The 16,246-nt window shown below is 43.2% G+C and overlaps 2 protein-coding genes across 8 annotated transcripts in view; one reads left to right on the top strand and one right to left on the bottom strand.

Annotated features, from left to right (window-relative positions):
• Positions 1-3,022, bottom strand: part of zyx (zyxin) — a 31,601-nt gene extending 28,579 nt beyond the window's left edge. The window contains exon 1 of the mRNA XM_088999175.1: positions 2,938-3,022. The gene's annotated coding sequence lies outside the window, so the exon portion shown is untranslated. The remainder of the gene's footprint in view (positions 1-2,937) is intronic.
• The window catches only part of fam131bb (family with sequence similarity 131 member Bb), a 29,015-nt gene that overhangs the window by 1,129 nt on the left and 11,640 nt on the right, over positions 1-16,246 (top strand). For 2 of the 7 annotated variants that reach the window (XM_088999184.1, XM_088999178.1), the window contains exons 2-3: positions 11,093-11,130; positions 16,141-16,176. The exons of 1 other annotated variant lie outside the window; for it this stretch is intronic. In XM_088999184.1, the coding sequence (XP_088855310.1) occupies positions 11,093-11,130; positions 16,141-16,176 (74 nt within the window). The remainder of the gene's footprint in view (positions 1-11,092; positions 11,131-16,140; positions 16,177-16,246) is intronic. 4 more of the 7 variants (XM_088999179.1, XM_088999182.1, XM_088999177.1 and 1 more) reach the window with 3 other exon arrangements.

A 16,246-nucleotide genomic window follows, 5' to 3' on the forward strand; every position in this document is an offset into this window, starting at 1 on the left:
AGATAGATAGATAGATAGATAGATAGATAGATAGATAGATAGATAGATAGATAGATAGATAGATAGATAGATAGATAGATAGATAGATAGATAGATGGATAGATGGGTAGATGGATAGATAGATAGATAGATAGATAGATAGATAGATAGATAGATAGATAGATAGATAGATAGATAGATAGAAAGCTAGGTAGCTAGCTAATACATAGCCAACAGATACCTAGCTAGATAGCAAGTTAGTTAGATAGATAGGTTGATAGATAGAAAGCTAGAAAGCTAGGTAGCTAGCTAATACATAGCCAACAGATACCTAGCTAGATAGCAAGTTAGTTAGATAGATAGATAGATAGATAGAAAGCTAGAAAGCTAGGTAGCTAGCTAATACATAGCCAACAGATACCTAGCTAGATAGCAAGTTAGTTAGATAGATAGATAGATAGATAGATAGATAGATAGATAGATAGATAGATAGATAGATAGATAGATAGATAGATAGATAGATAGATAGATAGATAGATAGATAGAAAATAACTAGCCAGATAGCTGATAGATAGCCAGCTAGCTAATGTAAGCCAAATCTCCAGAAACAAAATATTTCAATATAATAAATGTAAGTTTTTTTTGGTCGGAGAAATTCATTTGCTGCTAGTGTTAAAAAAAAAAAAGAAACCTAAAAAAATCTGTCATCAAAGTCTCTCTCCTCTTTCATCGAGAACTGCTTCATGTCACAAAGAGAGTACAGCACGTGCTGAAGATGTTGCGCCGTGAGAGGCGGTTGGGGCAGGCGAGGGGGTTCAGTAATGAATCGCACTACTAAAAAAATGGCCGAAAATGATTTCAAAATCAACAGACTTGCTTTGCGGTGAAATATTCATGAGCCACTTAGCGCCAGAGGCTCTTCAACTTATTTACGGCTAGCCCCCCCCGAGCCCCTTCGCAGGTAAGAGGACTTGCAGCCCACCCCCCTCATCCCCCCCTAACCAACTCAAGGTAAATTGTTGATGAGGGCCGTTATAAAAATACCCACCGAGAGCACGTCGGGGTGAAAAAAAAACAGCGCAGGAAGCTGCGAAGACGATGCAGCGCAAGCACGTCGCAGCGCTGAGGAACCGCACAAGGTCAGAGGTCAATGCTAGGGACGACCTCGGCCGTTTTTGACCCCCGAGTTCGCCAGTTACGAGACGGGACGGGAGTTGTTGTTGTTGTTGTTGTCCTCATTTCGGAAGCCGTTTCATATAACGCGACAGCGCAGTTTATTTCAATGCCGGATTCGTAGCGGTTGTTTTTGGGTTGACGTATGAAAATTAGCATGTAGCGCTAGCCCCAAAAAGTTAGCATGTATTTCTGTCGGGAAAAGGATGCTAGTTCGGAATGTGAAAATGGCATTTCTAGCTAGCTATATCTATTTGGTATCTAACTAGCTAGCGAGCTATCTATTAGTTATCTATAATACAGTATATTAGCGAGCTAGCTAACTTTCTATCTATTTGAGTTATTCCGGGTTGAGTGAACGCTGGCGCATGTGGCTGCCGCTGCTCACCCGCAGAAAAACTGATCCTGTGACTGTAGGGTGACCTTGGGAGTTTTGAGAGGTGCTTGGGAATGAAATGGATGATGATGATTATTATTATTATCTTTTGGCTATCTATTTGAGTGACTTCCGGGTTGAGTGAACGCTGGCGCATGTGGCTACCGCTGCTCACCTGCAGAAAAACTGATCCTGTGGCTGTAGGGTGACCTTGGGAGTTTTGAGAGGTGCTTGGGAGTGAAATGGATGATGATGATGATGATTATTATTATCTTTTGGCTATCTATTTGAGTGACTTCCGGGTTGAGTGAACGCTGGCGCATGTGGCTGCCGCTGCTCACTCGCAGATAAACTGATCCTGTGGCTGTAGGGTGACCTTGGGAGTTTTGAGAGGTGCTTGGGAGTGAAATGGATGATGATGATGATGATTATTATTATTATTATCTATTGGCTATCTATTTGAGTGACTTCCGGGTTGAGTGAACGCTGGCGCATGTGGCTGCCGCTGCTCACCCGCAGAAAAACTGATCCTGTGTGTGTGATGAAGGCGGAAGTTGACGCCGAAACATGTCAGGTATTTGAACACCGACAATACACTGTTTGTAAGATAAGAATGTTTTAAATTGGATATCAAGTAGACAGGATGAACTTAATACAACTATAACCCAGGCTAAACTTTCTCGTCTGTAACATGCAAAATACCTTTTGTCTCTCTGTTGACAAATACCATATTGACATATTACTACTTTCCTAACTCCAGAGGCATATAACTTCGGAATTAACTGTTTTTGTTCTGATGAAAGAAGACAGTCTTAGGTTTCTTACGCTGCATTGAATGTTTATGTAGTCCTAAAACTCAATATTCTGTGGGTCCTGCAATTCGAGTGACAATGACAAAAACCCTGGCACTGAAGGGGATACATTTTTGCACATCGTCTGGCAGTGAATGAGTTCAAAACAAGTTAAACACAATTGTGTTTTGGGGCTGGAACGGATTACTTCTATTTCCATTGATTCCAATGGGAAAGCGTTACTTGGTTAGATGTTTGAGGGCAAATTACTTGTTGACGTCTGGTTTACTTTTACTGATCCGGATTTATCAATGGAGACGAGCGTCCCAAAACCCCTCGATTCAGCAGGGGAGCGGCAACCAGGCTAACGCGGAACCACAGTTGTGTTTATCCTGGGCGAGAATAGCTTTAGCGTGCACTATTGATCGCGTCTCTCCGCGGCGGTCCGAGCTGCCAAGTGGAGATCAACAAGAGGGAAGCGACAGGCTGCTCGATCGGCTCTGGATTTTCGGCCTACGGTAACTCAATAGTCCCGCTTCGCAAACTCGATAACCATTTCCTGCTGTAATCTAGCTGTTGTGGAATAAGAATGCTAAGCGTGAAGTGTGAATTGAGTACCTTTGGGTGTGAAGAGATGGCATTGTAGCGTCGTAAGCTAACGTTTTAGCTTCTGGACTCGATGGGCTGCCATCTTTCACTGTTGCAATTCTGCAAAACAAGTGATGTGGTCAGTGTTTCGGGTAAGCTAGCATCTTGTTCTAACTGACTTGACCTTCTGCTCCCAACAAAAAAAATATATATACAGTAAAGTCTCGTTATATCGATATTCAAGGGAGTCCGAAAAAATATCGATATAACCGGGACTATCGATATATCCGACCCTGTTTGCATGTAATTTTCTCAGTGCGTGCATAGAAATAGTATCGATATAACCGGGACTATCGATATATCCAATATCGATATAACGAGACTTTACTGTATATAACAGGTAACATCCGACTTACGACCAACTCGACTTACGACTACCCGTACTTCCAAACACTGGATAGGTTTTTCTGTGGGTGAGCAACGGCAGCCACATGCGCCAGCGTTCACTCAACCCAGAATAACTCAAATAGATAGAAAGTTAGCGAGCTAGCTAATAGATGAACAATAAATAGCTAGCTCGCTATTTAGATAGCTAATAGATAGCAAATAGCTAGCTAGCAAGGAAGCCACCTAGATAGCTAGCTAGGTAGCCAGTTAGATAGCTAGCTAGGTAGCCAGTTAGATAGCTAGCTAGATAGCTAAATAGCCAGAGTAGTCATTCAGTGAACTTTTGAAGAATTCTCAAATATGGATTTTGGACTTGAAAAGATTATTTTAGGGGTGGGTCACAAAAAAAGTGTTTAGTTTGAGCAACATTTAGGATGGAGGGTTATTTATTTTGTGGGTGAGCAGCGGCAGCCACACGCACCACCGTTACCTCAACCCGAAAGTAACTCAAATAGATAGAAAGCAAGTTCGCTAGCTAATCGAGAGCTAATCGAGAGCTAATAGCTAGCTAGCGAGCCAGTTAGATAGTAAATAGAGAGCTAGCTAAGCGAGATTTTGACACTTATGCATGGCGTACTTTGCGGCCGCGTCATTCTTGCTTAGCGTAGCGCAGGTTGGTATGATTAACAAAAGCTAATCTAATAAATACAACTACAATTGTAACCCAAGAAAAAAAAACCAAAAGTCGTTTAGACTGTCCCGATATGATCAGAATGGTTTCCATTTGCCAGGTCACATGATAGCCTCTTGTTTGCGCCGGCAGCTTTGTCGATGTGGGACTGTGGGGCTTCGGTGACAAAAGTCTTTTTGATGGAGGTCACTTCACAAGCACAAGCGATGTGGGGACATTGACCGGAAAGGTGTGTCCATGGGACTTTTCTTGCTGTGGTTGCTATCGTGGCACTCGGTGTCTTGACACCCACCTTCTGGGGTCCTTCCTTCCTTCCTTCCTCCTCCCTCTTTCCCTATCCTCCTTCCCTTCCATCCATCCATCCTCCAATCCACTTTATACCCAAACCCTAAATTTAAATTTCTCCACTGCGAGACAAATAAAGGCAAATCCAATCCAATCCAAATCCAACCCTGACGGGCCGGATCCTATCCCAGCCGTTTTTGGGCAGTAGACGGGGGACACCCTGAACTGGTAGCCAGTCACACAGAAACAAACAACCATATGCACCCAAGGACAATTCGGAGTGTTCCGTGAATCTACCACGTGTGTTTTTGTGATGTGGGAGGAAACCAGAGTACCCGGAGAAAACCCACCCAGGAAATCGCTCCATTCGCCACGCTGTGAACTGGCAAAGATGGCCGACAGAGGCGGAAATCTGCAGGTTGGCTCGCGTCCACTTTGGCAAAGCCTCGTAGGCATCGACCTGTTCAAGGTGAATGACTCGCTGGCGTAACACCGAATGAACGTCACCCGCACGTACGTTTACGTCCGACGCGCAAGGACAAGTGCGGCATTGCCCGCAGACCGCGGGAGTTGATGCTTAACGTAAACGACGGCGTACGTGGGCTCGCGTTTGCTGTCATGAGGAGCTTTTTAGCTCTAAGTGGCAAATCCGTGGGTGGGTGCCATTTTTCTTTTGGTCAACAACGTGACTCAACCGCTCGATGAGTGATGAAAATGAAACATAACGCGGCGAAAGAGCGCCTTTCATTGCGCGAGGATCCGTGTAGCGATACGAGGGACGGAGGTTGGTGGGGGTGCGTAATATCATGCCGGAGCGTGTTTATGGATTTCTGTGCAATTGCGCACCCACTCAGCATCTGTACGTGACCGGCGCTAATTGCGTCTTTGTCATCCGCGGCTGCTCAGCTAGCGGGAATGACGTGATATCGGTCACGTCGCCTCGAGAACCCGTTTGGAACCTTCCCTGCAGTTTTTCGTCCTATAACCCGTTTGGACATTCCCTGTAGTTTTTCATCCTATAACCCATTTGGACATTCCCTGTAGTTTTTCGTCCTATAACCCGTTTGGACATTCCCTGCAGTTTTTCGTCCTATAACCCATTTGGACATTCCCTGTAGTTTTTCATCCTATAACCCGTTTGGACATTCCCTGCAGTTTTTCGTCCTATAACCCATTTGGACATTCCCTGTAGTTTTTCATCCTATAACCCGTTTGGACATTCCCTGCAGTTTTTCGTCCTATAACCCATTTGGACATTCCCTGCAGTTTTTTTGTCCAATAACCCGTTTGGAACCTTCCATGCAGCTTTTCGTCCTATAACCTTTTTTGGACATTCCCTGCAGTTTTAGGTCTTATAACCCGTTTGGAACCTTCCCTGTAGTTTTTGGTCTTATTACCCATTTGGACCTTCCCTGTAGTTTTTTTTTTGTCCTATAACCCGTTCGGAACCTTCCCTGCAGGTTTTCGTCCTATAACCCGTTTCGACCATCCCTGCAGTTTTTTGGTCCTATAACCCGTTTGGACATTCCCTGAACATTTTTCGTCCTATAACTCGTTTGGAACCTTCCCTGCAGTTTTTCGTCCTATAACCCGTTTTGAACCTTTCCGGCTGTTTTTAATCCTATAACCCATTTGGACCTTCTTTGCAGTTTTTTGTCTTATAACCCGTTTGGACCTTCCCTGCAGTTTTTCGTCCTATAACCCGTTTTGAACCTACTCTGCATTTTTTTGTCATATAACCTGTTTGAACATTCCCTGCAGTTTTTCGGCATATAACCCGCTTGGACCTTCCCTGTAGTTTTTCGTCCTATAACCAGTGTCTGAAATAACGTCCGCCCGGATGCCCGGGGCATGCAACTTTTACGTCAGGCGTACAACTTACAAAACGGCTCCGCCTGGGTGGCAGACAACTTCTTCAAGAAAAAAAAACCCAGAAAGATTTTCTTTTCAAATCAAACGTTTGTTTTATTCAATAAAGCCAAGGTTTGAATGAAAATTTAGACTGACTTTCAGACACTGCTTTAACCCGTTTGGACCTTAACTCTTGTTTTTCGTCCTATCCCACAAGTGGATGACGGGCTCCGAAGGCGAATGATAAACTCAGCGTAGCATTGTGATGAAACTCGGCTGAATCTCCCTGTGCCAGGATGTTACTTTACTTCGGTTCCCACCCTAAGTGTGGAGTCGGAGTCGTTGACATATTTACCTTGCAGCAGTCAAGGCTATCAAAGCGTCCCGGGAGCCATTTTCATGCCTTCAAAGTTAACGATTGGCGCTGTGTTTTGACATCTCACACTCCTCCCCTGCTATTTGATGTCTTTTCAAAGGCGGGTTCAGTTTTTCCCTGCGCCAAAATACCCCCTCCCGCACCCGGTCGCGGTTAAACTCCCCTCTGGTTGCTCCCCGGAATAGCCGCAAGGTAGCGGGAGTCAAGAAACGACAGATGACGGTAAAGTGCGAGGAGTTGACGGTGCGAGCGCTGCAGATCTTTTGGTGATTCATTCCGCACGCGTGGCTGAGCCGCTCCCCGTTTTCCTCACGGTGCTCCTCCGTCTTCCCCCACCCCGCCTCCCTCCAGCAGGCTCTCCCCCGTGACTGCGGGGCGGTACCGTTTGTATGTGCGGGGGAGGAGAGCGAGAATGCCAAGCGGGGGGTGGGAGGACGTACGGTCATGTGCCTCGTTGTTATTACCCCCATCACCCAACCCCCACCGCCATCCTGAAGCAGGAATCCTGCGCATCGGCTTGCCGCGCTAGCGCTCAGTATCACGCACGATAGCCTTAGAAACGACCGAGATGCGGGCGAATGTCTGCTGACCCGTCCTCGGAAGGGACGTTGCGAGCCCGTAGCCCGAACAAGCCGGACGAACGGCAAACACAGACAACCGAAAGTATTGCGGATCACTTCACAAACACGCTGATGTCATCCGATACACGCGACGGTTTTGCGCATCGGTCTGCCGCCGTCCCTAGGCTGGAGGTTGTCGTTGGGATTTTACGTCGAGGAAGAGTGACGGCTAATCTGTTAATTGGACGAGCGAGGCCGCGGGAAACCGGGGAGGTGGGGGAGTCAAAAGTAAGCGAGGCACACGTCGCGCGATGCTGCGGGCTCAATATCGTATGTGGGTGTGCATAAATTATTGTTGCGGGGTATTTTGAAGGAATTTGGGACACTTCCTTCCCGCTACGCGAACGGTTTTAGGAACCGTCTCATGCCCTACTCCATAGCGCCAAAAAAGGAGACACGCCTGAGTAATCCGGTTCGGGTCACGCACAGTTCAACGCTAATAGTAAAATTTGCAAATGACTCAGACAGTCTTAAGCGCCGCTCGGGGAAGATCATCAGCGTTTTCTTTCGCGGTTTTTGCTGAGACCTCTGCTTTGTTTCCTAAGGACATCTTGACCGAGTTGGTTTACGCATAAGGACATACATAAGGAAGACTGACATAAGGAGGACCGCATCCCATAACTGTTCATTTTCGCACAGACAGTCCCGAGATCCTCGTTGACCAGATCCTGCTGATCTGGTCTTGGTGGTTCTCGGTCCGATGAGGTCCTCGGTGACCAGATCCCACCGATCTGGTCATCCAGGACCTCAGGACTGGCCAAGATGTGGGCTAATGTGTCGATCAAGTAGTGCTTGGATCAGTTTGGTGTGGAACCTCTGACCCATCAAAAACTCCGGCGGGAAGAACCAAAAGAAATTGTGTGAATTCCCCCGACGGCCGTCCACCATTTTCTAACAGATAAGAGGTCGTCGCTATCTTTTGCGGATTTTGTCGGTACCCTAGCTCATAGCAGGACCCATAAAAAGTCTTACTAAGCCCGTCAAGATTTTTGGGGGGTTTCTAGATTACATTTCGGCATCAATTTCAGGGGCTTTACGACTTTTGTGGCACAACAGACGATATTCCTGGCAACTTTCCTGAAATATTTTGGTGGTCAAACCAATCAGCTCTGACAAAAAACACAAAGCCTTTATTCACAATTGTTTAAAGGCTTTCTAGAGCGAGACTTTGATCCTCAAGAAGCTGGAGTCGGGACGGCTTTAGCTTGATTGGACTCCTCAAAATTATGTTTTATGCGGACCTGGGAACGGATTATTCACATTTTAATGGTTTCCTATGGGAAATTAATGTTTGGAATACACACTTTTCACCCTACATACACTTTCTGGGAACCAATTGAGCTTGTAAGCCAATGTATCACTGTGGCTATATACTGTAGCTATCTAGGATAACTAGCTTGCTATCCGTTGGCTATCTATTAGCTATTTATTTACTTCCGGGTTGAATGAACGCTGCTCACCCACAGAAAAACTAATCCTGTGACTGTAAAGTGACCGCGAGAGTTTTGACAGGCGCTTAGAAATGAAATGTAGTATTATTGTTATTGTTATCAACCAAAATGAGCTTGCGTTGAGGTCAAATTCCAGAACAGACTTTCCCAGACTTGGGGCTAAGGACTAGTTTGTCAAGACCAGTTGACAGTTTTGGGGAACTTGCCACGGATCCCCTCAATGGCCCTAGTATCTATAAAACCTCTAAAACTAGGTCTGAACCACATTTCGAGATCGAAAAACATCTTGACGGGCAGCCATTTTGCAACGTGCCGTCAATTAGCTGGGGTCAAGGGAAGGTAAACGATAGACGAAATTGTCTCACGCGGATCTGTTAAGAGCATCTGTCGGAGTGATTCCCGAGATGAAACGAAAGAAAATCAATCCCCATTCGCAATCGAGAGACAACAAATACTGAACGCGCCGACTTGAAAATGCGGTTAATAAATTTAGAGGAGTAAATCTTCTCAGCTTGTCACGGTAAACGTGCTTAGCTGGAGAAACCTGATCAAGCGCCTTATCTTGGGTACCATTCAGTTTATTTTTCTTCTCAACCACGTTCAATTTGAAAATGTCAATGACCGTTCGGTCTTCTTCGGAGCGTTTGATTTTCTGGCCGGAGGTCTTCCTCGGGGCGTTTGATTTCTGGCCGGATTGCATTTGGGTAAAAGTGGAACATAATTCGGTCTGTCAAGGTGAAAGTGGGTCAAAACCAGTGGAAATAAAACACAGTGAACGTGTAAAAACGAGCGATCAAATACCAAACGGACACAATCGCGGTCTGGTTCGGACGGTCTGCAGAAGGTCAACTTCCTGGATCTGACTCATCTCGTGCCCGTGAGGTTAATCCGATCATGAACTGGATGAAGTTCAGAGGGGGAGAAAAAAAAAAGATGGCGTCGCAGAATGACTGGGTCAGTGTGTCACAGACGTCACCGTCCATCCGCAGAGTCAAAGACCGCTTTGACTCTGCGGACGGTCTTTGACTGTGCGGACGGTCTCTGACTCTGCGGACGGTCTTTGACTCTGCGGGCGGTCTTTGACTCTACGGGCGGTCTTTGACTCTACGGACGGTCTTTGACTCTGCGGGCGGTCTTTGACTCTGTGGACGGTCTTTGACTATGCGGACAGTCTTTGACTCTGCGGACCGTCTTTGACTCTGCGGACTCTCAAGAGTGCTCCTGATGAAACTGTTCGTGGTGACCAAATGCGACGCTGTTGGTTTCCACGCATGCTATGCTAAAACAGCAACGCAGCCCCCCAGGGAGAGTCACGTAGCCCCCCCAGGAGATTCGCGCAACCGCCCTCGGAGAGTCGCGGGCAAGCAGCTGATACAGAGAGCAAGCACCCAGAGACCGAAGATGTGTTTAAACCCAATTACCAGTACACCCTATCGAATTAAACCAATGTTTTAATTAGGATTTGAAGCGGTCGGGGAAATCGCGAAAAGGGGGCAGAGGGTGTTGGTGATGGCGAGGAGGAGTCGGGGTGGGGGTGGGGGTGGGGGGGTTAATAACTGTAATTTGTCAGACCGTGAGGGTCTTGTAAACGAGTTATTGTTGATCTCGCATTGTTTTCATGCGCCATTAACTGGAAACTTGGAACGGGACGCTTTTAAAATTAGCCGCAAAGCATTCATGGAGGCGATAGTCCCTGGTTAAGTGTCACCCTAGTTGCTTTGACCTCAGAATCAGAATCATCTTTATTGGCCAAGTATGTAGAACACACTGCACTAGTATCATCATAAAAAAATTGCAAAGAGGCACTATACAGTTATATTTAGGTTAATGTTTAGAGTTAATGGCGACCAGAGGAAGAAGCTGTTAAAATGGCTACCCGGTATCAGCCCGATATCGTTGCCTGGTATCGGTCATTGTTTAGCTTTATTGATTAATTGTTATTGTTAAGGATGAAGCAGATGAATCCACCTTTTTTATACTATCACACAGGGCGGCCATTTTGTTCTGTACCATCTTCTAATATCTACTAGCTATCTAGCTTGCTGTCCATTAGATATCTGGCTGGCTAGCAAGCTAGCTATTAGCTGGCTAGTTAGCTTTCTATGAGTGTGTTGAGTGAACGCTGGCGCCTGTGGCTGCCACTGCTCACTCACCGAAAAATTTATCCTGTGACTGTAAAGTGACCTTGAGAGTTTTGAAAGGTGCTTATAAATGACATGTATTATTATTATTATTACTTTGATGTCAACGTCCTCTCGGGTTCGCACATTTCACACTTTTTTCCCTTTTTTTTTTAAATCTTATTCTGTCAAGGTAAATTCGTGAATGGCAGTGAATGAGTTAACCTTTTTTTTCTGCGCTTGGAGCTTGAAAAAAGTAATAATCCGACTGTGATCCACACCTTTTTGCCGCCGCGACTTGCGGCTTCCGCTTTTGTTTCCAAGCTGACTCGGATCAAAGGAATGACGGTTAATAAATGTACTTTCTCCCTTTCTCTCTCTTTTTTTTCCTCATCTGCACTCAGCAGCAGATGGCGTGCCGGTCCAAAAGGACGGCGAGCAGGTAAGACCCGATTCACCTTCTGCCACAACTTTTTCCCCCACCACAGGCAGGGGATCGAGCTGGGAAACCAACATGGCTGACTTGAGGTAGTCTGCGTCACGCCCGAAAGCCGATTCAGCCCTTGAATTGGGAGTTCTGTGTCAAGTATTGCCGCTCGGCGCTAGACCAGGAAGGAACTTGCGTCGGCGGGTGCGGCCTAAGCACCGGAAGAGCGAGCGACGTCAGGCTCAGTCACCGTTCGCATATACAGACTCCACCCTAACCGCCTCCCCCTTAAAGGACAACCGACACCTCTGGACAAGTTGTGTCCAGAATTTGTAAAATGGCTTCAAAATGACTTCTACTGAGCATATTTTACAAAGATTCCACCGCATAAAGCTATATTTTACCTTTTAAGACTCGCGCTGAATATTCCGGAAGTCTTGTTTTTGAGTTGGTGACGATCCCCTTTGTGATGTCACGGAGGGAATGCCCGTGACCAAGAAAGTGACACACAATGCATTTTGGGTACTTTTTTTCTTCTGAAAACACAGTGTTGATGGCGAAATTAGAAGGAAAATTACATCAATAACGCGATGGTGAATCGTTGTGTCGCAGCCAATTGCGGTAACACGCATAAAGAAGGTGTAAGTTGACACAAATTGACAGCGGACAAATCAGCCCATTTCCAAACGGAGCTTGGGCGCCATCTTGTGCATTTTCTGGGACGCTACATTGCTGTCCAGACGGCTCGAATTGAGACGGAAGGACTTCTTTAATCGATTGCAAACATGTATGCTTTCCTCTTCAGAACTATTTGAATCATATTCATAACTGGATGAGTAACAAGAAAGCATCTTCTCAGAATCTGAACACTCTGAAGCCATTGTTTTGATTCTGGAGCAAGGCGGTTTGTGAAGGAGTATCCTAGCGTGATGTCACGAACAAAGGGGCGGGACTTTGTGCATCCATCCAGTTTCGAGCTCATTTTGTGGCAGTTTTGGAACACTTTAAGTCATTTTTATTGGTGTTTTGCATTTGGCCAAACATATCAGCCTGCATGTTTTGGGGATTTTAGATGCTATAAAACGTTTTTCTAGTGTCAGTTAGGAAACAAAAAAATGGCGTCGGTTGTCCTTTAAGTCTCATCCATTGGGCGGTGGAGAGACAGGAAGCCATTTCTGGCTCAAAACGCAGGAAATGTGCTGCAGAGCAATTCCATGATTTATTGATGCGCTATGCCCTTGCGGAGAGAAAAAAAAAACACCCACACCCGCGGCCATTTAGGGGGGGGGGGGGGGCTTTTTTTTGTTTGTTTTTGTTAACTCATTCACTGCCATTCCTGAATTTATTTGGGAATTGAAAATATGACGTCAAGCGCCATTCCCGAATCGGATTTCTAGTTGTTGCAACTTTGCGAAAATTATGTTTATTTTTTAAACAAATGAACTAATTTGTATGTATTGCATTGTATTTTCTACTGCCACCCTCATTTCAAGCGCATATAACTCCAGATTCATATAATTTAGGAATTAACTTTTTTTGCAGATGAAAGAAGAGAGTCTAAGCTTTCTTACGCTGCATTGAATGTTGATGTAGTCCTAAAACTCAATACAGGTAACATCCGACTTCCGATCGAGTTCTGTTCCGATCACATGGTCGTAAGTCAAAATGGTCGTAAGTTGAAATCCATTAAATTGTTGAATAGAGACTCGGAGGCTAAATGACTCGCAAACTCCACCCTCTGGTTCCATGACACGGTCGATTGCTGTGCGAAAGTGCAATGCTGGCTAGCTGGCCAAAACTGTCGTACACGTTGCTAGCGCGTTGCGGGGCAGCGCGTAGAATTAAAATTTTAAAAATAGAATCTGGAGGTCGTGGTCGTAAGTACGGGTGGTTGTTAATCGAGCTTGTTGTAAGTCGGATGTTACCTGTAATATGTGGGTCCTGGAATTCAAGTGACAATGACAAAAACACACGGCCAGCGCTTTATCGGCACCCAAGCATAAAAAAAAAAAAAAAAAAAAAAACGAACAAATTCGGTAATGGCAGTGAATGAGTTAAGAAAGGAACATAGTAGTTTTGGAAGTCAGTGATCGTTATTTCATTTTGTCCGCATGGACAAAAAAATGCACAAAGACGACAAATAGAGCCAAATTGACCGTGCGACCTTGACCTTGACCTTGTGGCCACCAAATCCTAAACGAATTTGAATCTGGATGGAAGCGCCTGATACAAGAAAACGCTTCCATTTGATTGGCGCTCCTGACGGTGATTATCGACTTTTCGGTGTTGCCGTCGCGGTGTCTTGGTCTAGTTAGTGTCCAGCTGAAATCCTTATCTTTGTTGTTCTCCGCGGCGGACTACACACACACATAAACACACACACGTACGCACACCCCTTAGCACAAACACACACTGAGGTCTCGCTGCAAGCTTCAGTCTTTCGACTGACAGCTGCATCAGATATGAGTGACATCTTTTTTTTTTTTGGCTTTTCTATTAGACACAAAGACGGCGTTTAGTGTGCGCTCGAAAGCCACAAACATTCGGTTCAACCGTGCGGCGACAATTGCTATTCGCTACAAAATTGTAGTGAAAAAATAAAATATGACAGCATGATAGCGGTTGTAGTTGTCTTTAGCGCTTGTAGGGAATTTCTACTGACATGTTTGTAAAAGGCCATTCGTTTTCTTGCTCGGTTTAAGGAATTTAACTCATTGACTGCCAGACGATGTGTAAAAAAGGTGTCCACTCCAGTGCCAGGGTTTTTGTCATTGTCACTCAAATTGCAGGACTCATAAAATATTGAGATTTAGGACTACATCAACATTCAATGCAGCGTAAGAAAGCTTAGACTCTCACCTTTCATCAGAAGAAAAAGAGTTAATTCCTAAGTGATATGGGTCTGGAGTTATATGAGCTTGAAATGGGGGCGGCTGTCCAAATGCATACATATTGATTTATATAGTGCTTTTACAACAGCTGATTTGTTTATGTATTTATTTTTTATTTATTGAAATATAGGTGTGTTTATTTGTTTATTTATTTATTGAAATATTGGTGTTTATTTATTTATTTATTTACTTATGTATTTGTTTTTTTATTGATTGGTTTATTGACATATTTACTTATTTATCTACATATTTCTTTTATTTATTGACGCATTGGTGTGTTGATGTATTTATTTATTTATCTATTTAATTATTTGTTCATTTATTAATTTATTTTTGTATTTATTTATTGATGTATTGGTGTGATGATGTATTTATTTATCCATTTATTTATGCATATTTACTGATGTATGTATGCATTTATTTATTTATCTATTTATTTCCTTTATTTATTGATGTATTGATGTATTTATTTATCCATTTAATTATTTGGTCATTTAATAATTTATTTGTGTGTTTATTCATTTATTTATTATTGATGTATTGGTGTGTTGATGCATTAATTTAGCTATTTATTCATTTGTGTATTTATTTACCTATGTATTTATTTATGTATTCATTTATTGATGTATTGATGTATTTATTTATCCATGAAATTATTTGGTCATTTATTAATTTATTTGTGTGTTTATTCATTTATTTATTATTGATGTATTGGTGTGTTGATGCATTAATTTAGCTATTTATTCATTTGTGTATTTATTTACCTATGTATTTATTTATGTATTCATTTATTGATGTATTGATGTATTTATTTATCCATGAAATTATTTGGTCATTTATTAATTTATTTGTGTGTTTATTCATTTATTTATTATTGATGTATTGGTGTGTTGATGCATTAATTTAGCTATTTATTCATTTGTGTATTTATTTACCTATGTATTTATTTATGTATTCATTTATTGATGTATTGATGTATTTATTTATCCATTAAATTATTTGGTCATTTATTAATTTATTTGTGTGTTTATTCATTTATTTATTATTGATGTATTGGTGTGTTGATGTATTAATTTATCTATTTATTCATTTGTGCATTTATTTACCTATGTATTCATTTATGTATTGATGTACTTATTTATCTATTTATTTATTTTATTTATTGATGTATTGGTGTGTTGATGTATTTATTTATCTATTTATTTTATTTATTTACATATTGGTGTGTTGATGTCTTTATTTATTTATGTATTTATCTATTGAATTATTTGTTCATTTATTAATTTATTTTTGTGTTTATTTATGTCTTTATTTATTATTGATGTATTGGTGTGTTGATGTATTTATTTATCTATTTATTTATTTGTGCATTTATTCACTCTGCTATTTATTTGTTTTATTTATTTATTGATGTATTGGTGTGTTGATGTTTTTTTTATTCATCTCTTTGTTTATTTGTTCATTAATTATTGTATTTATTTATTAGTTTTGGTTGATATGAGATTACTTTAACAGGGACAATGTCTCTTTTCATTTGAGATGACAAATGGCATTATTAGAATTTTGTATTTAACCCCTCCCCTTTTTTTTATTTAAATGGAGCATTTTAAACTTGATCAAGGTCTCCTCACAAAACATCACGTGCTCGTAAAGTGTATCATTGGCCATAGATTAGTCCCATTCACGCTCGCAATTAGAAAACCGCCACCCCGCCCTCACACGTCCGCATTTAAAAGTCTCGCAATGCGGCGGAAATATTCCAGCACGCCGCGATGATCTCTTTGAATCCATCAGGGATTTTGATTCCGCAGGTGTGAGGCGCATCATACCCCCCCCCCCCCCCCCCCCAACCTCCCCCATTTTGCGTATTGGTCTTCGAACCTTCTCCTCATCAGTCATCCAATTCAAACTGATGGCTTTTCAAACCCCCCCCCCCCCATTCCCGTTATTTGTCATTCTGGTCCTCGCCTTTGTCCTTCCCGGAAAATCCCGTCCGTGTCTGTCCCGGTCTCCTTCGTCCTACAACACCCCCCGCGTTCTGTCGCACTCTGCCTCTGTGCTCCCCCTCTTGCATGTCAATGCTCTTTATATGCCTGTCTGTCTGCCTGTCTCACTCTGTCCCTTCTTGCCTCAGCATGGTCACTCGGAATTTTCATGGGAGGGGATCAACGTAGGTGTTGCCGCATTGTTCCTTTTTGATGGGAAAAAAAAAACCCCTTTTGGGTCGATTTTCACCCCCC

Source organism: Hippocampus bargibanti, linkage group LG06, assembly GCF_051943395.1.
Source record: "Hippocampus bargibanti isolate YZ-2025 linkage group LG06, ASM5194339v1, whole genome shotgun sequence".
Classification (NCBI taxonomy): Eukaryota; Metazoa; Chordata; class Actinopteri; order Syngnathiformes; family Syngnathidae; genus Hippocampus; species Hippocampus bargibanti.